General features: G+C 39.9%; 1 protein-coding gene across 1 annotated transcript; it reads left to right on the forward strand.

Annotated features, from left to right (window-relative positions):
- Positions 1-16,470: 16,470 nt before the first annotated feature.
- Positions 16,471-24,021, forward strand: ufm1 (ubiquitin-fold modifier 1). The gene is made up of 6 exons (XM_079172385.1): positions 16,471-16,522; positions 16,626-16,682; positions 18,271-18,328; positions 19,993-20,032; positions 21,653-21,685; positions 23,345-24,021. Coding segments are annotated over exons 1-6 (264 nt in total). The 5' UTR covers positions 16,471-16,520; the 3' UTR covers positions 23,419-24,021.
- The last annotated feature ends 2,200 nt before the right edge of the window (positions 24,022-26,221 follow it).

Here is a 26,221-nt window from a genome sequence, read left to right on the forward strand (position 1 = left end):
CTGTTTTGATTCCATTTAGATTTTCTATTTTCTTAGTGGGCATCGATCTATATCAACTTTCATTAAACAAGCAATTCTGTGTGTCTCTGATGGCAGTATCTCGTCTCACATCACACAACAAGACAGAGAGTCTACAGCGATAGGCACACAATGACAATGTTTGCACGCTGATGTTTAGTAGGTATAATGTTAGCATGCTCGTCTTCTTAGTTTATTCTGTTAGCATGCTAATTAGCATGTACAGCTTGGGCTAGTGGAAACGTTATTCCTTTTGCAGGGATTTGTTCACTAACAGACTACTGGACAAAATACATTTTTGACCTGAAGGTGATGTCAGAAGTGACAATTCATTCATTCATTAACCGCTTAGACTGTCCGGGGGGTCGCGATCCAAGCTGACATTGGGCGAAGGCAGGGTACACCCTGAGCGGGTCGCTATCGGTCTCTATCTGTCGCGGACAGATAAAGACAGACAAACATTCAGAGTAATAGATTAACCTACGCTGCATGTCTTTGGGATAGAAGCCGGAGAACATGCAGAACAGGACCGTCCAGTCCGGGAATCAAACCCAGGCCCCTCTTGCTGTGAGGTGTCAGTGCTAGCCACCACACCACTGTGTCCCACGTATCATGGCCTTTAAAATATTTCATTTTCGACCGAGGTGGTAGACTGACCCACAAACTGACAGACTGCCATTGCCTTCAAGCTCAACATTTTTAATTCCCAGAAAAGATCAACAGATCGATTTCCACTTTTGTGTTTATTACTCCTCTAGAAATGAGTGTATCAAAAGATTGAACATTGAAGGTTCAAAGACATTGTTGGAGGGTGTGTACGGTATTTATGTTATGCTATCTTGATAAATAAATATTTTTATATGTTAAAGGTTCCTGTTTCATCCACAATTGAGTCACAAGTAGTTCGGGAAAAAGGAAAAGGAAGACAGTAAAAGGGCAACTATAATGTGAGATCACTCTTGGACATATCAACTTAGAAAAGACCAAGTAGTAAAATGGAGCATCAAGGATCATTTCAATCAGAAACCATACATTTGTAATATGTTAATATTTGACTAGAACCGATGCATATAATGTAAGTGCGAAATTTTGTTAAAATGACTGCATCTTAAGCTGGCATCAGCTCCCGCTGTGGAATCACATTGATAAAGTGACCTTTCATAGTCTTTTTATTAAACGTCAACTGAGCTCAATGGGAGACTGATGTTATTTGTTGCTTTACCTGGGACGGAATAGAGTTTTTGAAAGTCCTGCTGATAAATATTCAGCCGGTGACATTTTAGAGCTGATGCCAGGCAGCCAGAAATCAATCATATAATGTGGCTGACTGCATAACAATATGGCCAAACAAATTATTGCTCAGTCTAAAGGTGAGTTAAGAGACGATCCAATGTTGAGAATTATGCAAACAACATCAGCGAAATAACATTAATCTAAGAGGAGAAAAGGTTAGAATTTCTTTCGTCTGAGGCAAGCTGATTTATTATTCGGAAGTGAGCAGATTTGAGCTGTATTAATCACGTTTGTCTATGAAACTTAGCACCCTGTAATGGTCCCCTCCGTTGTGTGCTAGCACTTGATCAGCGATGATTTACATCACTCAGATATGCTGCTCGCATCTTAACGTGGCTTTAATTTGCATACATTTCACAATGCTTTGTCATCGTTGATGCTCATGACTGAATGGTCATGGCATCCTGTTATCACTATAAATGTCAATGGGCAATAGTCAGCAGACTGAATCAGGTCTCTGGTCACGATACATGAAGATGTTCTAGATCTCACCTCTCATAGACAAGAGTGTGCTGAGAGATGCAAATTACATTCAAACACACCCACCAAAATCTGAATGAACACTTGGGACAAATGTCGGCGTCGCCAAGCATTGCAGACTTGTCAGTTGAGGTATCAGCCCAAGGGCAGATAGGGAAGATAATGAATGTCGTGATTTGTAGAAGAACAGAGTATGAGAGTACTACAGCGATAATAACGGGAGTATTGCTTTTGTACATATTAACATTTTATTTTGAGAGTCGGGGAAAGGCAATGGGCTGGCTGTGCACAAGGTCGTGTGTGTTTGTGCGAATGTCATTTTAAGTTTCCAAACAGTTAAAGCTTTGATATTATAGAGTCAATCTGGTGGGCGTGCTTCACCGTGTGTTGGTTTACTGCACTCTGGAGTGCCCTTCTGTTTTAGACGAGGGCACCAGATGGGGAAACCCTGGAGCTTGAAACAACTGCCCAGTCTATGTAGCATCAACACCTTTAGATAGTCAAAACACATTACTTGATCACCCTGACAAACTACCGGCTCACCGGACACGTAACACATTTCAGTGGGGGACTAGATGTGGCTTGATACTTTTACAGCACAGAACCTCTGCAGTGCCTTCAACCTACACTCTTGTTGTGAAAGTAGCGTCAGTAGAACACGGGTGATTCTTCACTGTGTAAAGTAGTCTTTTAGTTTCACATACAAGTTATTATGAAAATTAGAATGTCAATTAATCTTCAGATCAATAATGTGATGAGAGACATCGTCTTAGATTTCGGAAATTGTAATATCTCATAAGTAACTTTTCCTGGGTTTAAAAGCTGCTTTACAGTAAGTAGTGACAAATCTGTTTTAGCTGTTCTCTTAGTTGACTGTACCCATTAAAACATTATATCCACATTAGTGATGACTATTTATCAAACACCTCATTGTGTAAATATTTTGACCCTACAATATCGTTGTAATATCGATAGAGGAATTGGGTCCAAAAATATTGTGATATTTGATTTCCTCCATTTAAAAATATACCATCTTCATCTAAATTGTAAACACCTTTAACCAGCAGTCCATACATATGGCAATATTGTCATGGATAAGATCAGCAGTGTGCATTGTGTCTACCCCAATAATTACATTTAAAGTAGTAAACATATATGCTTCCTCTGCACAAAGCTATATCAGTTCAGCAGGTAAGAGGCTGTTTCTACAACAACTCTTCATAATGTAAAAATCTGTATATTTGTACTATATTCTCTGAATAACAGTTCATTCACTTATTATTGGTACACATCGAGCCCTACGTACAAACAACTTTAGAATCCGAGTTAATCCATAAACTTTATGTAAATTATGGTTCCATGTCAGACTTTAAAATGTCAATGCATGCAGCTGTGAGATTAACTTACATCTTACATTCCTTGACCTTTACACAAAGCAGTCAACTCGTCCATGATAAAAACTGATGGTACAAAAACCACTGATGTTTCCTTGGCAAAATAAGTGCAGTGGAAATAGACGTGACACTTGTTAACATCTGGGTAATATTTGATACCCACTCATCAAAATATTGAATCAGTGTGCGTGACCTCAGAGTGTGCTGTAGTACAGGTGTATCTCCTGTATGTTGTCACATTGTATCCGTTCTCTCAGACATTTCCAGACAAACTTGTCCTGTCTGACGTATTGCGGTGAGTTTGACAAACTATATTTCACTCCTCTCACTTCCTACCCCATACTCTTTCATCTCCTGGTGTGTCCACAAAATATAAGGCAAAAATTATTCATCCTCAGACAATGAGCCGAAACTTGTCTCCATGGTTACCAGGTGTGCTAATGTCCATAGCGAGCTGGTGTCTTATTTCTAAGCTGTCTTAACTTTCTGTCTGCATCCCTCAGCATTCAACCACCTAGTGCAGGGTGCAGTGATACGGGTGCTCACTGCGGTAGATCGTGGAAGCCACTGTGGTATCGATCAGGTCGACACGTCCAGAGTGTATCCGTGCATGTCGGTTGTATGGTGACGTATTACCCTGTACGGATGGAGCCTCGGGGAGGGAGTCTGTTCAAAAAAGGATTAAGGATGGTAAATGAGCTTTGTTCACAATCTTTAGTGCCCCCTGTATCTCTATATCTGCATTATCTACTGCAATATCCATTAACCTCGACCCTTATGCACACACACACACACACACACACCCTGATCTGTGGTTTCTCTCAAATGGTTATTAGTCTTCCCCCTGGGCACACAGCATATAGAGGCACATTATATCAGAGTGCTTGTTAGGTTTGCAACATCTTTTTGTGTTTTGGAAAAGGGACAAACACTGAACTCAGTCACTGCGACGTTGTGAACAAAACATGGCTGACAAAAGCAAGGAGGCCTTAGGGCATTGTGAATCTCTTAAGCTTTTGTAAGTTGTCACAGAAAGTGCATTTGGCTCTTCAAAGACTCAAAAATGATTCGAGTAAATGCAAAACAGGCAGGAGGAGAGGCATTGCACACATGCAGAATAGTGGATTAATTATAAACAGTTAATAGCCTTTAAACAAAAAACAATGGATTAAAACATTAGCAAGAATACAAAATTAACCAAACAAGTGGCTTAGAGCATCATACACAACCACTATGCAGCTGAAGACAAATTCATGATCAACAAGTAGGCAGGTAGCTTAACAGACGAGTGTGTAGGACGGCAGCCACTTAGCCTAACAATCACAAACTTTCACATGATGATGGCTGCAACAGAAACCCACGGATGGCTCGTTTATATCAAATAATACAATGTTTTTGACTCCTCGTTCCAGACCTGACAGCTAAAATTAGAATAGTGCAATTTCCTATATAAACACCTTTTCACTTCATGGCTTGATTAAGTTATTTACTTAATCCAATATTGATTCACTGTAACACGTTCAGCGCACCTTGTCTGCATATAACAAGCAAAACCAGGGGAATGTGTCATCATTAAGGCCACATTATTGTAATAATTGACGCTTTCAGCAATTTACATTTTTACTATAATAAGTCAGCTTGGTTGACCAGAGGGCCAAGGTTTGGAAAATCATGTAATAATAAAAACTGCAGCCATTTGTTTACTGAGTTCCTCCGCTCATAAGAAATAGTTTATATTAGAGCCAAGCAGGTGCCGTGGTGGACCGCAGTGACAGCTTTGCTACAGAATTGGCATGTAACAACTAGGTACCCTCACTTCATGCAATAACATTGTAATAATATATGTTGTATGTAACAGGGTTCATTAAATCAGTTCTACAATGGATCATTATTCATACAGCCACTTAACAATGTTTTTTTTGTCTTGCTTGGAGCTATATTGATATCCATTTGAATTGACAAACAGACAGTATCATCAACATCAAGAAAACATCAAGAAAAATCTGGTTGGCATGCGTTAAGCTAATAAAAATGGCCCAGGCTTACTGGTGTAAGGAGTCTTGATGAGCAACTAGGCGTTGTAAGCACAAATCGTAGACTGTCCGACTGTCAACAGAACGCGCATGCATCCCACCAAAATGCCACTTTAGCGGTGCAAAATGCTGCCATCCGCCATGTGCTCTGCTAAGCTAATGCCAAATTGTCTCTGAAAGATCAAGTTGTCCTCTGGGGAACAAAGCTGTTTGAGGTCCAACTACCCATCTGTGTGTATGTCTGCTCAAGTGTGTGAGTGTGTGTGTCAGTGTGTGTAGGACAGGAACATCCTGAGCCAGACCTCAATTACTTCAGTATAGCGCCTGCAGTTTCCCAGGCCAGTCATCCATTAAGCCCCTGATTGCTGAAGGAGGCCCTGGGTACACTCTGTGCTGAAACCCTGGTGCCAAAACCAGCAGGCTGAGCTCGACCATCTCCACAGCCTCAACTGCTTTTTATTCTCTCACTATCCCGGTCTTAATTATACAGCTAAGCTTTAACATAAGTATCTTGTTTTTTTCCCTGCATTAGATTGCACCTCGGTATGCACAAAACAAGTGCAAAGCAGGAAAACTGATTGATGTCAAAGCTGCTTACTTATCTGCAAGAACGCAGACAAGCTGAGCTAAATGGATGACATGTTTAATTAAGACGGAACTGTGGTTTAGAGGATCAGTATTGGGAAATGTTTGGCGGAACAAACGGCATTTAAACTTGAACCCTTCTTCAATAAGTTTGTATGTGGTTTGTGAAGAAAATAAACAAGAGCTGTAAATAATCAAACTGCTATCTGTGGAAAAGAACTTAGAATAGAGCAAGTGTGCGGACATATTTCCAATGTCTCATTAAAAATGTATGCACCCATCTCATCCCCTTGAGGTTGCATGGAACTACACTGAAATGATTAAAGCAGGGGATGTATGTCGTAATGTTAAATTGATAACTTGAAATCCCTGTCCCAATGGTGTACAAGACAGCTGAAGGCTTGAACGCCAATTACCGACCATTATCTTCTGTTGTACACAGAAAAACTCAGCTATGCGACATCATCTTTTTCCTACGAATCATATCCCCATCTGCCAATGAAATCCTGGGTTGCACTTTGCAATAAGGGACACAAACTCTTGAACAGTTTCCTTAAAACGTGTAAGGCCCAATTTAGGAACTACCTGCTAATAAATGAATTGGCGAACAAGCCAACAGCTGATTGGTGATAAATACGTTTCTGATTGACTCATTTTTTGGTAATGCCTCAGGCATTGTACAACTTATCATACCTCATTCTGAAGTACAATCTGCCGTTTGAATTTGTCCATGCACTTCAGGTGCTTTGTGTAATTTGTAGTAACACTTTGCACCACGATGTTTTGATGTGCGCTTTGAACTAATGTGCTGCATGCTTGACACTGCCTTTCATCTCCGTTTCAACCTCTACATTAGCTGGAACAGAGGAGCTCGGTTTTCTAATTGTGTCTGTTCAATCAAAACTCGCCCTAGCAACACATTAACTGTCATCCACATTGCTGAATTTACAATAAAGCAAATACACCCCCACCCCCCCCCCTTTCCTGGGCTGCATCCACAGCAATAAATTATCTCTGACAGGGCTCCAATTTAGAGTTTCCCCACCTGAAAAGCTGTCTCTCTGCCACATGTTAACTGTCAAGAATTACATTTAATGACAGCTCTGACAAGTCCCCCCCCCCACTAACAATTTGGTGCATGATGTCCTACAAGAACCATATTAACTTCATGTATCAAATTCAATAAATGTGCAGTAAATTACATTGGTTGCATTAGCGCAGAAAGATATTACTCGACAACATGGCGTCACAGCCCAAATTAAAAGAGAGGACAATAGGGAATAATATAGAGCAATAAGGATGCACGCATTACATATACATTCAGCATTCACTTTCTATGTGCATTCAAGCCGCATTGCCATGTATAAAGGCTGCAGAACAAGCGGACTGAGCAGAATGACATCCAGGGAATTAATTATGAGCATGACATCAACATGGAAATTATTTCTCTAGCTAACGAGTGGTAGAAAAGCATGTGCTTATATGGTCGTGAGTGTGTGTTTGTAAGAGAGATATTTGGAGTTTGTGAGACACGACACTGCCATCTGCAATGACTGGCTAGTGCTTTTATGGCAGAGGACGGAGAGATGTTAGTGCCAGACCGATTAGAGCTAAACACGGCTACATAGCCATAAGATGCAGTCACCAGTCCATCACCACAAATACTGGACTGAAAATCCATCTGACAATTAGCACACGACCCCTAAAATAAATGTTACGAAAGGAAGAATAAATAATGTTCTCTCTGTAATGTCCACATCCTGCATATACGCGTCTTTTGAATTTGCAGTTCTCTTATCTGCATATACGTGTTATCATAGAAATGTGTTAATTGTGAGATAGCTCTGAAACTAAAAGGATTCTTACTAATTAGCACCTTAGACCATATTGTATTGTAGTCAGTGTCGTTGTGTTTTCATGCTGTAACAAACCTACATTATTCCCCACGGAGACCATTGCGTTTTTCATCCAATCTGAGAATCATTTCTCAAAAGCAAAAGATAATTGAACGGCTGTAATGCATAGAAATGCTCCATCTGTCAAGCAAACGTTTTAAGTGAATCATTGTGTGTCAATGTGGAGAAATGTCCTGGCAAGTTGAAAAAGGCAGATTTATTAAGGAAGGAAGCTGTTAATCAACCTTCTTTCCACTTTTAAATGCCACTGGTACCCTGCAGAGGAGACTGCCCTTTTATTTCACTTCTAAAGGCAGTTGTGTAATTAAAAGTTGCTTTGTAGGGCAATTTTGGCAGGTTTAGACTATGGCCACAAAAAGCATTCACAACTTAGTTTTCACTGATTAGACAGAACTGTCTTGAACATAAAACTGAGGAAAAAGCTCCTTGCTGCGTAACAAATGATACACACTAAACAGATTAGTATTGATTTCACAAAGGCTATCCGCTCTCAAATTAATCTGCTGAGTCAGGTAGGTACAAAAACATCGGTGACGCAAATGTTGCAACTCCTATTGATTTTCTTCATCTAACTACAAACCAAGGAATCTCTGTCTGCATGCGTGTGTGTGTGTTCTTCACATATTTCGAGAACCGTTCATCTGATCTACTTCACAGCCGGTGGGTGTATTGCTGAGGACCTTGGACAGTGCCTTGTGGAAATTGGTCCAATTTGGACACGCGACACAGTCAATAGTTGAGCGTGTTGCCTCTAGCGGGCCGTTCAGTTTTGCTGCTAGATGCTGGATAGACTAACGTTACAGACAAACTTTTCTTCACTTCTCTGGAGCAGTTCTTGACAACGCTGCAAGCAGAACTTCCGGGGGCCAAGCAAGCGACCCGCTCTGAACGGGCACCCCCGCCTGACTATGCTGCAAGCATCACTCCCGGGAGCCAAATAATCGGCCTGCTCCGAACGGGCACACGCTCGAAACGGCCACATCCTGAACAGGCACTGGACTATAGCTTAACATAAATTGAATGAATTGAATTGAATGTGCATTGGATGAATTCTGCAACCCTTAGGCTTACAGGCGCCGTCCTTAATTCAGTGTCTAAACTGACAACATTTTATAGCTTTTTGCTTCAAAATACCTACATACCTTATTAGAGATGCCAATCATGCACATCCCGGACTGATTGAGGTACACGTTTTTTCTGGCAGAAACACTGATTTTCCTTGTCTAAATATAGACTTCTATGTCTGGAAGTGTGTGAGTGACAGAACAAGGGGATTGAGCGGTAATCATGGGCGCTCTTAATTAGCGCTTTAGGCCTCATCTTCTGTGCTGTAGGCAGCTGAGGCACAAATAGATGCACGGCTCATGCTTACACGCATACACACACACACACAAATACATAATATCCATGCGCATTCTTTTTGGGGAATAACCATGATGGGTAGGCAGCTGCACAAAAGTCTAGTGGAGTTAAAAATAACAATAATGGATCAATTTGTGAGTTGCTTCTCAAAACCTCTGAGAGCTCTCTGCCTCGTAAAACGTTTTTAGTTATCTATATTGATCCTGTAATGGTTTTTGCTTTTGGTAAACCTTCAGAGAATTTGAGAATATAAGCAAAACACAGGTAAAGCTACCGTAATGCTATTACCCTTGACTGCAATGGGAGGCTGGTTTAACTGTCAGCAGCACATTCAAATCCAATCTTTGAAGAAGGACATGTGTGACAGAAAGATGGTAAATGACAAATTGGACGCAAACTTGTGAAGATGAACAGAGACAGGAAAGGAGAGTGCTGCTAAATCTGGAAAGCCGTGGCAACGCATCGGTGAGGAAACTTAACAAAAGGGGGAGAAAAGGAGGAGAGGAGCTGGAAAGGCGATGACGGGGGGATAAAGCGACTGCAAAAGAAACAAAACATACCATAAAAAAAATCATATTTTGTACGTTGCAAACACATGTTTGTGTAATTGTGTTATATGATTAAAGACATTTTTGTAGAATTTTCATATTAAGACCTTTTTGTATTGTGTGAAAACGTACTGCGATGAGGCTGAAACAAAGGATGCTGCTAATTGTGGACGTGTGGATTCGCCGCCAAGACAGCACACATACAAACACACACACACACACACACACACACACACACACACACACCACAACCTCTCCACATTTCCACCACCCTTCTTGATGTCTGACTGCTGCCTTCTCTTGCCTGTCTTCTCTGCTTACACTATCTTCAGTTTACGCTGCCTAAGCTTCACATTGTTCTTCGTCAATCTTCTCGTTACTTTTGGCTGTTCATGCATCTTTTTCCGAAGCGGTCGGGAGATCTTCCTAGCAACATCCAATCCATTCTGAATGAAGCATGTAATTCAAATGGATGCTTGTCTGCTCTTGGCCGCTGCCCTTTAATGTGCTTCTATCTGACATCACATTGACAACCCTTCTACTCCGCCTTCCACCTGAGCACCATCCTATCTGTAGAAGTGTGCTGTTGACTACAGATTATAAATATACACTGTATATGAGAAGTCGGGGCTAACCCGATAATAAATACCTTTTTGTACAGCGAAGAATTGTCAGCCATCGAGGACGTACATTAAAGGACATTACTAATGAAATATGGTTTTTGAATGGCTCCACAAAAATAAATTGTCTTTTTATTTCCTAAACCCACAGTGCAAACATCTAACTAAATTATTCATGCGTCATTTCATTTTGGTTACTGCATGTGAGTTTTAATGATACACTGCATATGTATCTGGCCTCCCACTTGCATCTGTGATTCATTTAGTTTGAGCTCAGTGTGCCACCAGGATAATGATTTCTTTCCTGAAGATTATTTGGGGAATCCGTCAACAACATGAAGGTTAAATACATCAGTCAGACTGTGGGGCAGTGTGGTTTATCTGGGAGTTATTCACTGTATACAAACAAACATGCCATGTAACTGTGTCTTGGGCACTTCGCTTATCATGCCCTCTCATTGTCAACACAGCCCCGGCAACTTATTCCTCAGCTCAAATTTAATTACAATTTAGTATGCTGGGGATTATGGAAAGTAAGTAAACATTAGAAGAGGGACTCAGGGGATTTGTCTCCTGAGGTCTCTTTGCAATAGTTTTCGCAGATGATTTTTCGTCATCTTTCGTAATAAGTTAAGGAGGACCAACCTTTTTGGTAAGGTTGTCTGTTTAGTATGGATCATCGTGGTTCTGTGCCCAATTATGATACATCAGTGTAGAATACATTACATAACTAATACAAATCTAATTCTGTCAAACAATGACAGTTTCATACGCTCTGCTACGCACACAAGTCAGTACTCAAACAGACTCAGCTGAACACAGAACTTGACCTAGAGGCTCAGCGGCAACAAGTAAAAGTGGCGTCAACATGGCAGCTTTGGAGGATTACATGTTTTTCAGCGTTAAATCAAACAGTTAACACAAATGCATAGAAAAATGAACGCTAGCATTATGAGAAGATAATTTGTGTTACATATGGTTATGTAAACCTGTTGGACAACAGAATAACAATAAGTGCTAAAATATCTGAGTTGTATTGTAGTCTGTGGAAAGCGTGTTACATTTCTGTCACTATGAAAGATTATTTGTGGCGAGATTATAGCGCTGTCAGTTCAAGCTCAAGTCAGCATGAGCAACAGAGAGGAGAAGGAGGTATATCGTCAGATTTATTAATAAATACTGCGCTGGATGTGTATAAACTGAAGTCATGTCTATAGGAACAGTGACCATATTTTAGTGGCGTTTTTAAAATCACACTGGCCTCATTCACCAACCATAAAACACACTTACGCAGTTTTCATAAACATTCTGACATTCACCAATGTTTTCATATTAGTTTGTTGTTGTTCAGTAAGAACAGAATCTACGGACACTTACACACATTTGAGTGCTGACGTATTTGTCCAAAATATTGTTGTATATACAATATAGTTGTATAGTATAGGATTTAAATTGCAATAGCATTTATACTGTTTCTTTATAATTATTTTACATTATTGTTTGAAGCATTGTGGTCTTTTAAAATAAGTAAACACAACAATATCTTTTTTTCTGTTCATATCCACTATTAGTGCTACTAAATATATCTCAATTTGTTTTACACTTGGTGCTGCATTTTCTTTCGACTTCCGTTTGAGCATTCTTGGCGCACTTCTGTCAACATTTATTTTCAATTTTTGTTTGCACACAGCCCTGCAGTCTAATGCCCGATTATGGTAATTGGCAGGGCGTTTACCTGCGCTAAATAGGATCAACTGGCACAGGCTTTCAATTTACGAGGACAATGGTATTCATAAGAACACAGATACAAACAATTCCCTCGTTTAAGAACACGTCGTGAATCTGAAATAGACTTTTCTTTGGTGAGAAATATATTTGTGGATGAGGCCCATTGCTCGCTGCACATTCATTTCCTTGTAAAAGCATAACACTGAGGGTATATATTAATATTTGGGACTTAATTAAGCACAATGTTGTTGCTATGAACAAAACAAATAACAGAATATTTCTGCCCACCTGTAGTATCCCGCCCACTGCTAAAATGAAAAGAAACTGCCCCTAATAAGCAAAAGTAAGAGTTTGTAATAATAGTCCAACAACACGGAGTGATTGTATGTAATCCAGTACGGATTGTAAAAGCTACGAGCCATTAGGCAAGCCAGGGGAAAGAAGCCATGATAGTGACAGCTTTTTAGCATTTAGTTAATGCTAATACCTGATTATCATCTTATATATACTATTTCTAGAAATGTATGACTGGCACTGATTTCTCTTTCAAAAGGTCAATGAATTATGAAATGGGTTTGCCCTCCTGATGACCCTTTGCTCCAGTGTTGCAGGTACTGTTTGATAAACTAAGCCTGGGCTTTAAATCCAGTCTTAACCTACGAGGTTAGGGGCTCCTTATTAAGGCATTAATTATGAACTGCCTCTCTGTCTGGAGCAGCAGACTTTGCTTGGTCTATATTTTAACTGAAGGGAAAATCGAGGGATGAAATGGGTGCTATAAACCAACACAAGCGGTTGATATGAGGCTTATCAAGCGGGGTCGCCGTCAGTGTGGGGAGAGGTGAGGTCAGGAAATAAATGAAAGCATAGTCTAAGCTTTTCACATATCTATATTGTATCTTGAGTATTGATATATCTCTCAGGTCAACTAAACCGATTTAAAAGCTATCTACATGATCCATGCTGGCTGATTTTGTGTGGCCAGTAGAAACACAAAACACAGGAACATAAAACTGCTGAATCAAAAGAGGCACACAAAAGTCCAACAACTTGAAACTCAAAAGGATTACTGAGGGGGTGTTGCAGAGTATTTGTAGCAACAGAATGTCCTACATATAAATAGAGAATGATGTGTGTTTGTAAGTCAGACACCTCAAAGAGTGGCTTTAAATTCCATTTACACACTGTGCACTACTTACCAATGCTGCTTTGTTTTTTTCTTCCTGGGTCACCATGATGTCTGTACCCTTTCCCTGAGGGTGAGAGTATTCCATTATTATTCGACGCTGTGGGACTAATAAAGGATTATTGTATCTAATCGTATGTCAATATTTCTGTTGATCCAGAGAGAAATAATACAGACGGTTCACCATCAGTGACATTTTCTATTTCATAGTGCACATCTGTCTGTTTGTGTGTGTGTGTGCACATGCTCGCATGCATAAGCAGCAGTATTAGCATTGATTACTGTTATATTTCTGCAGGTAATTGCCATGTTTCTCTCTCTACCCTGCTTTTGCTATGATAATATGCTATTTCAAGAGAGGCTGCTCAATGCACTGATCATTACATTTTCCATTTTGAACTCACTCGCAGGGCTCCTTCAAGAGGATGATGGACAACTGTCATATCTTTGTCTCGCCTTTCTGCTTCAAAGCAAAATATGTTTTTACCACAATGATGGATTAAGAGAGTCTGAAAATCAATTTCTGTATGGAACCTGATTATGTAATTCTCTCTATGAACAAGGAGAGTAAGATCAGGCAAGAAACTTCAATCTGACTATTAAAATATTCTGCTGTGTCCTGAATACGCTGAATTAAATCACTATTTTAATGGCAACTGTAAAACGTGAAATAAAAGAAAATGCTCAAGGGATCTGCTTTTGATATATTCAGTGTCGAAACCTAAACGTTATCTATAAAAATAATGCACTCGCAAACAAGATTCTACGAGATATATTTTCTCATTAGCATACATGCTTCAGATTTCACATTCTTTTTTTCACACGCTCTGTAAAAGCGGTCTACCTTTGTTCTGTTTTCAGCCCCCCCCCCCCGTCTTCCTCTGCATTTGTACTTCTTACTGGGGAAGACCCACCACTGTAATCCCAGAGGTGTGCGCCTCAGTGTCTGCACTATAACTCTGAGTCATCATAATAAGTCTGCTCCTCTTCTCTTTGCCAGTTGTCGTTCCACTGCCTACACTACATCATCCTCTCTGTCTCCCTCTTGCTCTTGCTCTCTCTCTCTCTCTCTCTCTCTCTCTCTCTCTCTCTCTCTCTTGATGGCACAGCACCAAGAGTGTAGCTCACTCAGGTATTATCTCTGAAATGGGCTCGTTATGAACATTTAAATACGCATGCACGATTTGTCATATTTTTCGTAGATCGCCGAATTTTATCATAACAATCGAGCTAAAAGACCCCACTTACTAGCTTTCGTAGGTTTCAAGTGCATTTCAAAGTCTTCTTCAGTGAACGGAGCCGCCTTCGTTGTCATCATGATCTATGTGTACTTCAGTCACAGTGGCTTTCTTTAACCTTCTCTGGCCATCTACTGATTTTGATAAGGTTTTCTGTTTCTGATGAACATTCAGTCTCTTGTCATGGGTCATCCTCATCCACTTATTAAAACAAATAGTTCAACAATAAATGGAAAATATCACATACAGTATGTGTTTTTTAAATACTCATTCAATATGGGTCTGAGCAGAAAAGTGGAGATCACACAGATCGCCTAATTGATCAGACTAAAGTGCAAACTTGCATTCTGATCAGACCAGCACAATCCGACTTAAGAGATACCTGTACAGTCTGCACTATTCCTAGACTTTCTTCGGAACTTGACATGCCCATCCATCACTATTCAGATGTGAAATCCTTCCAAGCCAAAATATAACTGAACAAGTCTGGTTCATGCTTTTTGTTTGGATTGATGAGAGCAGTGAACAGCTTGACGTGGCTACTGAGTGATACTCAGGATGTTCACACTTTGATGAATGTGGAGCCTCCAGAAATGACACCGCTTGGATGCTGAAATGCTGCCACTGTGGCCCGACAATCCAGGCATATTAACATAATTTGGCAAACTCCCTGCATTTACTTCAGCATCAACCGGGTTCAAATACTTCTGGATGCATATTTGCCTTGTTGCGCACACCGTCCTTAAAACCATAAACATGATGTGAAGTTTTTCAGCTGAATACACTATTTCGGAAAACTTTTGGGATTCATATGGATGTTTAGTTACATTACTATGCAACAACTGCATTTTATCCAAAATAAAACACACACATTTACATTTAACCAGGAAAGAGTTCTGAGATTTGGTCCGAAGTACACTGGAATGCACGCAGATTTAAGTTAACACTCTCAACAACGCCAAGCGCATCTTCATCAGAGTCAAACAGTACAGAAACCAGCATTCTCTTAGGGACAATGAGCTGCATCTAGGCAGGGTTCACAATTATATAATAAAAAGATTAAGGAAATATAGAAATTATTATTTAAGTCATGTATCAAAATATAAGTAGGGCTAAGATGAATATATAACTACATTTGTCCATTCAATATCTAAATATCTTACTTAATATCTCAATACTACTCCTTTATAACTCCCTATGCATAAACTGGGAGAGAGGGCAATAATATACAATTCAAATTACCTTTATGGAACATTTGAATGGTTACTGATGCAATGACATAAATAGATATTTATATATTTTCTTTTCTCTTTTTTATCATTCTATAATTGTGAACCTGCCTACATGCACCTTATTGTCCCCTCCCTATTTGTCCAGCCTGTGTTGAATTAGATACTAATTAGGGAAGGTTATTTAAGAGAATGCCTCTATATACTGTTTGACGCTGTCGCACTTGAAGTTGTTATGTTAGTCTCGTCAATTTAGCTGCCTTAAATCCGTTTGCTCCAAAATACTTTGAACCAAATCTCTGAAGGCTCTCCCGATACAACACTGCCTTATAATGAGAGCACCTACCCGGTCTGCTTGTGAGGCGGTTGAAACGCACTAAACCTCTTCCTCCATTCAACACATTGATTGATGGTCTACAGCAAGTTTCAAATCAGCAAACACATTTGCACACGTCGGTGTACGTGGACAGCACATGCAGTTTGTAGGAATGCACACCGTTTGAAAAATTAATACCTCCCTTCCTTTTTTTTTTAAATGTTATATTAAGTTTACTTGAGAGAGGTGCCATGTATACACTCTCCATTAACATTAATGCGCCCAAGAAAATGTCAGTGCGTCTTCTGTTGTCAATTACGGTGAAACGTTAGTAGTTTGATATAAATGCCTGACAGTAAATACGACGAATAATATCATACATGTATTTTATAATTAGTGCAGAATCTAGAACAAATGTCGCCGTATTGAAAAATACTGCGATACTCTCGAAAAGACTACAAATACTCAGATACGTGTCAAAAAATAGAACTAAATGGATGACGTGTATGTAAGGGTCCTTCCGACTTCCGGGTGTGTGTAAACAGATTGAAAACGGAGTCGCCTCGCCCAAAAGATGTGAGTTTCTGCCCTTTTTTGTGTGTAATTTTCTCTGAATACATTTCATATTCGTTAGCCAACATGGCGGTGCTAATAACGGTGTCTTTATCCTCTGAATTAGGTCTAAAGTAACGTTTAAAATCACTCTGACGTCGGACCCCCGGCTTCCATACAAAGTGTGAGTACAGCTTTAAGGGTACAGTCGGTTGCTTTTCAGTCTTTAGCTTTTTATTTTACATTTAATCTCACCGCTGCAGCAGATATCGGTATTTCAAGCTGTCGTGGAAACCTTTGCTGGTGTGTTTAACGCTGGTTACACAGAACGCGGTCATAGAGACAACATATGTTGTGTACAACTGTGATTCACATGCTGAGACTGAATACACATATACTCCAACAGCTCCGTTAACTTCCGTTTTACACATGTTATATATAGTGAAGTTATTATGGCTAACATTATAGAATGTTTTAGTTCTATTCTGAATGAAATGGACAAGCAGCGTTAAACATCTGGTCTTGCAGTGGTCTTCATTAATATAAAAACACAGTGTCACTGAGCTCATTATTCTGTGAGATGACAGACAGGAGTCATTGACAAATCCTGAATCTATAAATATGCGGAAAATATTATAAATTTCAAACATTTTAGCCCTGGACACAAAATGTCTCTGACCTCACTGTATAGTCAACTCTCAGTGCATGTGTGTACTGGAGGCTTCAGGTTTCCACATCACACTTGTGTAATGCTTCCAGTTTGTGACGTCACAGAATTGTGTTCATGCTCTCTGTACATAAGTGTCTTAAAATCAGATTTAAGTGGCACACAGAAAATCTTTACCATCCAGTAGATTCATTTGATAAATGCCTTTTTTAAAGTCAAACTCTGCACTTGTCAACAACATTACAATTACATTTTGATAGCTTGAATTCTGTTCCCATTTAGTGTGTGTGTGTGTGTGTGTGTGTGTGTGTGTGTGTGTGTGTGAGAGAGAGAGAGATTCGGGAGGAATTAGTATTAAATGCCGTGTACAGCTCTGTCATAGCTGCTATACTACTTTAGAAAGGTATGATTTATTTTCCACATTTTCTGTTCTAAAGCACAAAAACACAAATTATATGATGCTAAATGTCAGCAATAGGTTTTTAAGTCCTCGTTATTTTTCATTATGTTGTAATTTTCATATTTTGGATCTCTTGAATTTGTTAAATATGAGGCAACATGGTGGTCTTTAACTCTCCACCATAATGCTGAAGTCTGCTTACAGTTTGCTCGTCTCTCGGCTACTTGCTGCTGTACTGAATATGTCGATTCATTCATTCCACAACCTCAGCTCCTTCTGTACTTCCTTAGTTGGCGACTGCATCTCTAAGCTTGCAAGTCTTTTGTTTTCTTTTTTACCCAACATCTCAGAAAATATGTCTGATTTCTGTTTTGTATTGTGACTATTTATACGGCTTAAATGGTTTTATATCCTCTGACACAAATGACTCTGACAGAAGTTAATGTTACACTAAATTGAGCCCTGTTAGGAAATGTTGAGGTCCGTGGAGGTCAAAATAAATGGTTTAAGTGACTCACTCCACAGCACTAAAGCAGTCCAAGCACTTGTCGATGGAAGCTCCGGTCAACCGTTGAAGAGATGATGTTTAATCCTGTGGTACTCGTGTTTTAATAATTAAAAAGTAAAACAATGGGGTGTAAAGTAAAGGCTGGGTTTTATGGTGTTTTTAAAATCCTGTTTAATGCGTTGTTTATTTTTTTACAGACTAAGTGTCCCCGAAAGCACACCATTCACAGCAGTGTTGAAGTTTGCAGCTGAGGAGGTAAGCTTGTGCTATTTTATTAATATGTCATCAACAGGGAGTGATACGTGCACTGGATCCAGTATACAAACTAACAGTACTCTATGATATTGCTTTCATGTGGGAATGCACTGCACAACTTTCATTTAGCCTTAGTGTCCAATAGATTTATATGGAGATGTGGTATATATGCTAATTATATGCTAATATTTATTTGCCGATAAAAAAAACACTTAACATACAATCACAACAACACTCGGCATCAACTTAAACGGTGAAATCTTAGAAGGAAAAGGCAGGAAAAATAAAATTGCATAAGAGGTTAAAAAAAGAAAGAAGGAAACAATCATGAGTACTAGTGGGCAACCTCTAAATATAGAAGTATGTTCTCCTCTTATAAATACACAGGAGGATTTGTTAATATATTCTACAAACTCATGTTATTTACATGCACATCCAGTATATGGATTAAGAACGTTAGATAATGTCTATTATAATGTGAGAAACCAATATTAGCAGATAAACGATTACCTGTTTTGTTTACAGGCTTTAATTTCTAAATGGCAAACAAAGTTGACGTATTAGTCCAATCCAGTATCAGCAATTATTCATAACATTTACTAAACTAAACGTCTTAGTAAGTTTCAACCGCCCGACTGTCTGGTAGAACAGATTAGCTTATGTGTACGTCAGTACAGCGGTCTATACAGGCCATGTAATTTCCCATGGGTCACCCACCCACACACACACACACACACTCCTTACACACATAACCGAGACCCACAGCCTCTTTTTAGGCTATCTTCTTCAATTTCACACTGTCTGGCTGACGGCATACTGACGGAGCACTGGAGCTGCTGCTCATGTGCTGCTTCTACAGCTGTTTATTTGCTTCTATTACACCTGTAATTAGCAAGGGTGTATTTTCAGCTTTGCCTTCATTGATCATGTGTTGGACAGAGACATCAACAAAGCAAAGACATCACTGGAAACGTAAATGATCGTATTTAATAATTACCCAACAGTCGGGGATTCAAACCATATTTTATCCTCCGATTTTATGCTCCATGAAAGTGCCTTCCTGAGTGTGTTTCATGTTTCATGTGTACTGCATGTGCTACCTGGCCGGTAGTTTCTCTAACCTTATCTCCCCGGTGACAGACTGCTCTATCCTCCTCACTGCAAATCTCAGCCGCCCACACCGTCCTCTGTCCAATACTGAAGTAGGACATGAATTGTGACCATGCTGTGTGATTTTCTTCCAGAAATTCAAGCGTGGCTATCTTTCCCCCTAGGCTAAACTGTGTGTGTGTGTGTGTGTGCGTGTGTACTGTATGTGCAGGCCTGAATTTGTGTGTCTGTCAAGCATAAAAGTTGGCAAAAGACTGAAAACCAAATGCACTATACACAGCATTTTCTTTCTGCTTGTTACACCAAGTTTGTTTGTTCCAAATTCGTCTCCAATTCTGAAGTTGTCACCCGACGAAGTCGGTGTATCTCAGTGCGCTGACTGCGCTGAAAAAAAGCCTTTTCTTCTTGATGATTTATTCACACCGTGTCTTTGGGCCAAGCGGAATTGGGTTGCAACATGTCTCTGTTTATTCAACCAAAATGCTTTAGTGCTGCTGAAATCTCTTAAATGTCAATGTTGTGAATTTCACTAATGGAGATTTTCTCTTTTACAGTTCAAAGTGCCATCAGCAACCAGTGCAATCATAACAAATGGTGAGTTTAGGGGGAAAGTCTCTTCAGCAAGAGGGACATGTTTACCAGCTTGACAGTTATTAGGGACTCTCTTCTCATTCCTTACAGATATGTTTGAAAACTCAGCTGAGTTTTAAAACTTCAACTACAAGCTGTGAGAAACAAAATAAATCTTCTAACGGCAGTGTGATGCTGGTGAATGAAATACCGTCAAATCGGTCGTCCTCTTCCTGTCGGAGTTCATTTTGCTATCATGACCCGCTCGCTGTACATTATCCCGCTGACATGCCTACTCACTAAAAATCTAAAATGTTACACTAAATATTGATTTATTGGTTATATTACTTGTGCTAAAAATAGAACCGTCCTCTTGCTGCGTACTGATTCAGAACTTCGTCATAGTCGGTTATTCTTAGCAGCGACTTGTTATTAAATACTAATAAAAGGTCGGAGAATGCGTTAATTGACCAATCAGAGTCGAGTATTGAACAAGGCCGTGGAATAATGTTATAATGAGCTTCCTTTTTGCATGTTTGTACAGTATTAAAACTGAAAATAATTTTCTGAACATTCCCAGAATGTGTGAAACACGTGTTACCTGCCAAATCCAAATAAAATGCAGCCTCACGGAGAGGATAGGAGGTATCATCCGTAACATTACACGAGCACCGTCTGGAATTTACGGCAAATGTATCGATGTACTTTGAGTCTCCGTCCTGATGTTTCAAAGGAGAAAATTGCGGTGTTTTATTCACTTTAAACTCCCAGAGCGTGCAGCAATTTTGGTCATCAATCCACGAGAGTACGAGCAGTGCTCTGTCTCTGCTATTACTTCTGTTTAAGAGGCATTAAGTGATCTATGACCTGTGTTCATCTACCAGCAGCAATTGCAGTATCTCATCCCCGAGACCCGAACTAACACACATTGACACCTGATTGACACATTTTATCTTCCCATGAGAGACGAGTTAGCTTCACTTACAACGTGATGTACCGAGGCTGAAAATTACAACGAAATTCAAGCAGTTTGAACTTGGAGGGAAAAGGTTTTATTGTTACAACTATCCAACAGATGCGTGTCCAAATTAACCCGAGCCAGTAAAAAAAAGAAAGAAAGAATTAGCCGGATTCTCACTTGTGACCACAGTTCTAGTATTCACCACGACGGATAACAGTAAATGGTCTTTGTGGCGGTTAGAAGGCAAATTGTTGGCTCATTCATTGTCTCCCAATTAAAACCATGCGGCGCCACATCAAATCTGATTATGCTTTTGTTTACCTCTGCTCTGTACGGACAGTGTCGAGGAAGTCTGCCTGATGTACTTTCTCATGATGTGTTTAGGGTGCTGTGGGAATAATGACCGTTGCCAAATAAGATGTAATGAGATTTGTGTTCAAATGTCTGAGATGTGTCTGCCGTGTCAAACATGAATTTATGTTTTATCAGTGCAGAATTAATGGCTGCTCTGTTATCATCCAGATGGAATTCCCTGCTGCTGAGGCACACTCTGATTTATTTATTTTGATATCATTATGGATAAACTGAGGATATTGTAAATTTCATTTATGCGCTGATGTTATTTGCTTGACAATATTTTCGGTTGACATTGTGTTGTTTTTTCTTTCGTGGTTGCCTTGTAGATGGAATAGGAATCAACCCTGCCCAGACAGCAGGTGAGTTGTTTCTTTATTTATATACCTCGACAAAAGCCGCTCTACATGGGGCTTTTCATTTCATTCTAACATATTAAGGTGCATGGATACATACTCAACCTTGGGGCTTTTTTTTTTTTTTAAGCTCGTTGTCACTTGTCAATGTGCTTTCTTCAAAGCGGAACTTGAATAAAACATGTTTCATAATGCACTTTGGTAATGCTGGAGGCATTGTGTTAATAGTCTGACAGATTAATTTGATAAAGCCCTCAGCGGCAGCGACTTATGTGGGTGGTTGCACAGAGAAGGCAGAGAAAAGTAAGGCTTAATATGAAAAACCTAAAGTAATGTAACAAATCTACCTGCGATCAAGCAGTCCCAGCTAATATAATCTGGATTGTTTAAATCTGATTTGAAGGGTGTAATTGAACTGTTCTTATGTAAAAGACCGGTCAGAGATGTCCAGCAGTGGTCAATGATTCAGATTGTAAAGGAGAGAAATCTATGATGAATACAGAAGAAATATTTTGGAAAAAAAGGCCAAAAACACTTATCGCCTTGTTGATGTTTTTTTAGTAGAGCCGGGGAGTTCAGGCACACGATCCTGTGCTCACAAGGAAGTTTTTAAAATATTTATTTGTAGAGTAACGTCAACCAATCTGTCCCAAACCCAAGGGTGATGTAAGATTGCACCATAATGCAACATCCAGCCACATTTATACTGGCGCTAATAAGCTTGAGTCACTGAAATAGCCCTTATTTTCCCTGACATGCCTGTGTTGGAGCCGGCTTCATTGTGTTTACTGATTCATGAATATAGATGCAGTGCGTCAAGAGGCAGTATTTAATGTTAAATTCAATTTTAAAATGACCTCTTCCCGGAAGGCGAACTAGAAGCTGTTTAGTCAGAATTCACATGACTTAAGATTCCCACATTATTGCCAGGCCCCGGTGAATCACTGTTCCTCCGTGTCAGCCTCTCTCTGTGTTTCCCTGAGGTTCATACTGACTGTGTTGCCGGGTAATGGATGACTGGGTTTTCTGCATAGAGCAGGAGAAGTTAATGCCCGCTTTCACCGAAAGCAGCATTGGCTTTTTTCTGCAAAGAAAGGAAAGAGTGGTGGCCATTCACAACATTCAAGCTGTGTGCTGCCAAGAATAGCCTCAGTTCAGACACCTCCGTCAGGTTGCCCTTTTCACCCGCTGCAGCCACTCTGCCTCTTGTTCATCGGATTGAGCACACGGTGGAAACTGATCTTGTGTAATTTTACAACCTCTTTTTCTTAACCCGTCTTTATGAGGCCAATAACATACATTTCCTGTGGCATAATGAGTTATATGATCTGATGATTGATGGTTGAATAAACAAATTAATTTGCTGTCCGTCGTTTTCATCGTGCAGTATTATAAATTATTCAAATGAGCTCGCCGTGTGTGTTCTCGCTTAAATCCACCTGATGTCTCATTAGCGGCCACCGCTGAGGGACAAATGTGCCGAAAATACGACGCAAGGAAATAATTTTAATCCTTCAGTTTAGACACCTCTGAGCATGTCGTGACACCGTTACATTTAATCCAAATGTTTGTGTAACTGCCCAACTACTCGACAGTAAAACCCCTTTTTAAAGAACACAGATTAATAACTGTGATCTTTACATGGTGCTTTGTCCTGTGTTGCAGGAAACGTGTTTCTTAAACATGGCTCAGAGCTTCGCATCATTCCCAGAGACAGAGTGGGAGGACGAGGAGACTGATGCTGCTTTTCCATGTTGACGACATAATGACTCACCCGGCAGAATCATATAACACTTGAGACCCAGGAAACACCTCAGCGTGTGTCATATTTATCTTCTGGCCCACAACTGACAGTGACTCACAAAAGAATATGTATATTTAAACTTGATGATGAAATGCACACGAACTTGCATGCTCCCTTGCTTCTTCATTCTCAGTTTTTGTTTTTCCGGTAGGCGTAGTTGCATCAAAAGATTGGTGTGACATCTTGAGTCATTAATATACACAAACAGATGGATCATGGAAATGATTTAGCTAAGATGAACAAACTGATTCAACAGTTCTCGCTTTTGTATCTTTGTAAATGACAATAAATCAGTACAACTAACAACAACAACAACAACAACAACAACACATGCCTATATTGCAATGTTTACTTTTGTCTTCATCAGCATTGTGAATATGGTAATATGGGAGGTTCAAATATATGTACAACATGCTTTTAAGGACCATTGTCGTTGTATTAAGTGGCTGTTGGTAAATTGGCTGTTCATATATTTGGATATATGATATTTTTTGTCAGGCTAACACAAGGTGAATAAAACTTGCATCATGGTTCTGTACTTGTATCGTGGAGCAGCTCCTTCCATAACTCAAGGAACATGTTTGGCTAATGTAAGGACATGCTCATCATCATCATCATCAATCGGTGCAGACATGTGGATCTTTGCTGCCCTCTGTCAGGTTACACTTTACCATCAGTTTGTACTCTCCAAAATGCCTTGTCTCTGTATTTCAAGCCATGTATTGGGCCTCATCGCACAACACATCTAAAAAGACGACATTGAGTAATGGAGGGAATAGTAGAACTATTTAATATGCACTGCTAGGAGCTGAGGAGCAGGTGGTGAGAAAACAAGGCAGGCATCCAGAAAGCTTTGATTTCAATGTGGAGGCCCCAGAATGTGTCACAATGGCTATCAATAGCTGTTCATCCCACACCACCAAAAACATAGGTTTTCATCTGGAAATAAATTCACTGTTTAATTGCAAATGTTGGTCCTGTGTCTTTTCTTATGGCAGGATCTGATGGCAATTTGAAAAATCAGTGAAGAGAAAAACTGCCTTCATATTAGGTCTCAAAATGATTATCATCCTAAACGAGATCTTGACTAATGGGTAGACCAGTCGTTTGTTCTGAAATGTGCTTTATTGTTTCTCTGACTGATTAATGAGGGAACGTGGCTTATTATCCTCTTCGCATTGATCAGCTTTATCGGAGAAGGTCTGAGTCATTTGTTTCTGAATTGGTTCCCTTTCTCCACCTCGGAAAAACAAAAACGCATACTTGGTAAAGAAAAAATAGGCTAGAGAGAATAATGGAGCGTGCATGCTGTAATGCACAAGAGAAAGCACACCGTTGTGTCTCACCATCCATTAAGATGCTGACTCAGATGGGGGAGGGGGGGGGGGTGGGGGGGTGCTGGAGTGCCATCACAAATGGATTTTCTCATTTATTTTAATCAAAGTCCCTGCAGGGTACTTTCACCAGAGATTTACTCCTGAAATGGGAAAAGACCACACAGTGCCCTGGATGCAGCAGATGTAATCCACTGTATTGCAGTGTTGGCCTTAAAACATTGTAATTGCTGCAGTTGATTGCAAAATATTACAAATATGTATAAGCACTATGTGTTCCTGTTTTGTTTTGTTTTTTTTTCATCAAGAATGGTTGCTTTCAGGCTAGCATAAATATTTGACATTTGTTATGTGCTCGCTAAGTACACGAATAAAAGATAACATTGATTAATTAAAAGCTAATTTTATCCCATCCTCTGATTCTGCGCTCTTTTGGGCATGAAATTAAAATTTCACACTTAAACATAATGGGTGCTGAATCTTTCATCTTTACAAGCAACGAGGTAGAAAGATGCTTCATAATCCCATTTCAGGTTGAGCCGTCTGTCCTGAGCCAAGTTCAGGGTGCACGGCTCGCAGAGCTGGCTCACGGTGTTGCCCAGATGAAGAAGTCCTGACTGGGACTCACACAAGAGAAGATTTTCTTTTGATCCGCCACCGCATCAGCAGCAGAACCATTCCAGGCGTCTGCAACTCCATCATGGCTCCCAGGGAACATTATGATAAAACAGATCCTGCAGGCGGATGCCACATCATGGTCAGGCTCAGAGTATCTGCTAAAAACTGTGGCAGTCCTTCAGTTGAAATGAGGCAATGCAAACCGAAAAGGAGGAGGGGATGTGTGTGTGTAGCTGTGGGCTGATTCAACAATTAGGATGATATACGGAGGAAAAGAGATGGCAAATTGGGTTGCGTTGAACTGAGCGTGGGCAGGTCTGTCCTCCACTGCTCTCCACCCTTTTGAATTTATCTCCATAATCAGACACCAGTTTCTCCTTAAATTGCAGCAAATATGTCCCCATCTTGTTCCTGCACCTATGCTTATTCAGACATATACGCATAAACAGGTAAGAACTTTAGAACGACATACTACAGTTGTTAAGCGATACATTTTGCAGTGCAAATCACCTGTTGGAAAATTTGCTTGAGTTTTATTCAATTTGAAAAAAATCACAATGAGCAAACTTGTCACATTGATTGATTTGTCTTGCGATCAAAGTTGGTCCATACTCGGCTCATGATGAGTCAGAGTATGTTTTAAAGTCTCCAGAATAGTTTTCTTTAGTCTCAGTTTTAAACATGGCAGAGAAACAGGAAACAGGATGCTGGCACAGGGATGAGAGTCGTATTGACTGATCGCCGTGGCAGTGCATAAAGCTGGGTGTGTGAGAGGAAGAGATAGAG

Source organism: Pholis gunnellus (genome assembly GCF_910591455.1).
Source record: "Pholis gunnellus genome assembly, chromosome: 13".
In the NCBI taxonomy this organism is placed as follows: Eukaryota; Metazoa; Chordata; class Actinopteri; order Perciformes; family Pholidae; genus Pholis; species Pholis gunnellus.

Coding starts and splice junctions, on each gene's coding strand:
- ufm1 (XM_079172385.1), top strand. Junction 18,329..19,992: donor TGAAGTTTGCAGCTGAGGAG/GTAAGCTTGTGC, acceptor TCTCTTTTACAG/TTCAAAGTGCCATCAGCAAC. Junction 20,033..21,652: donor CAGTGCAATCATAACAAATG/GTGAGTTTAGGG, acceptor GTTGCCTTGTAG/ATGGAATAGGAATCAACCCT.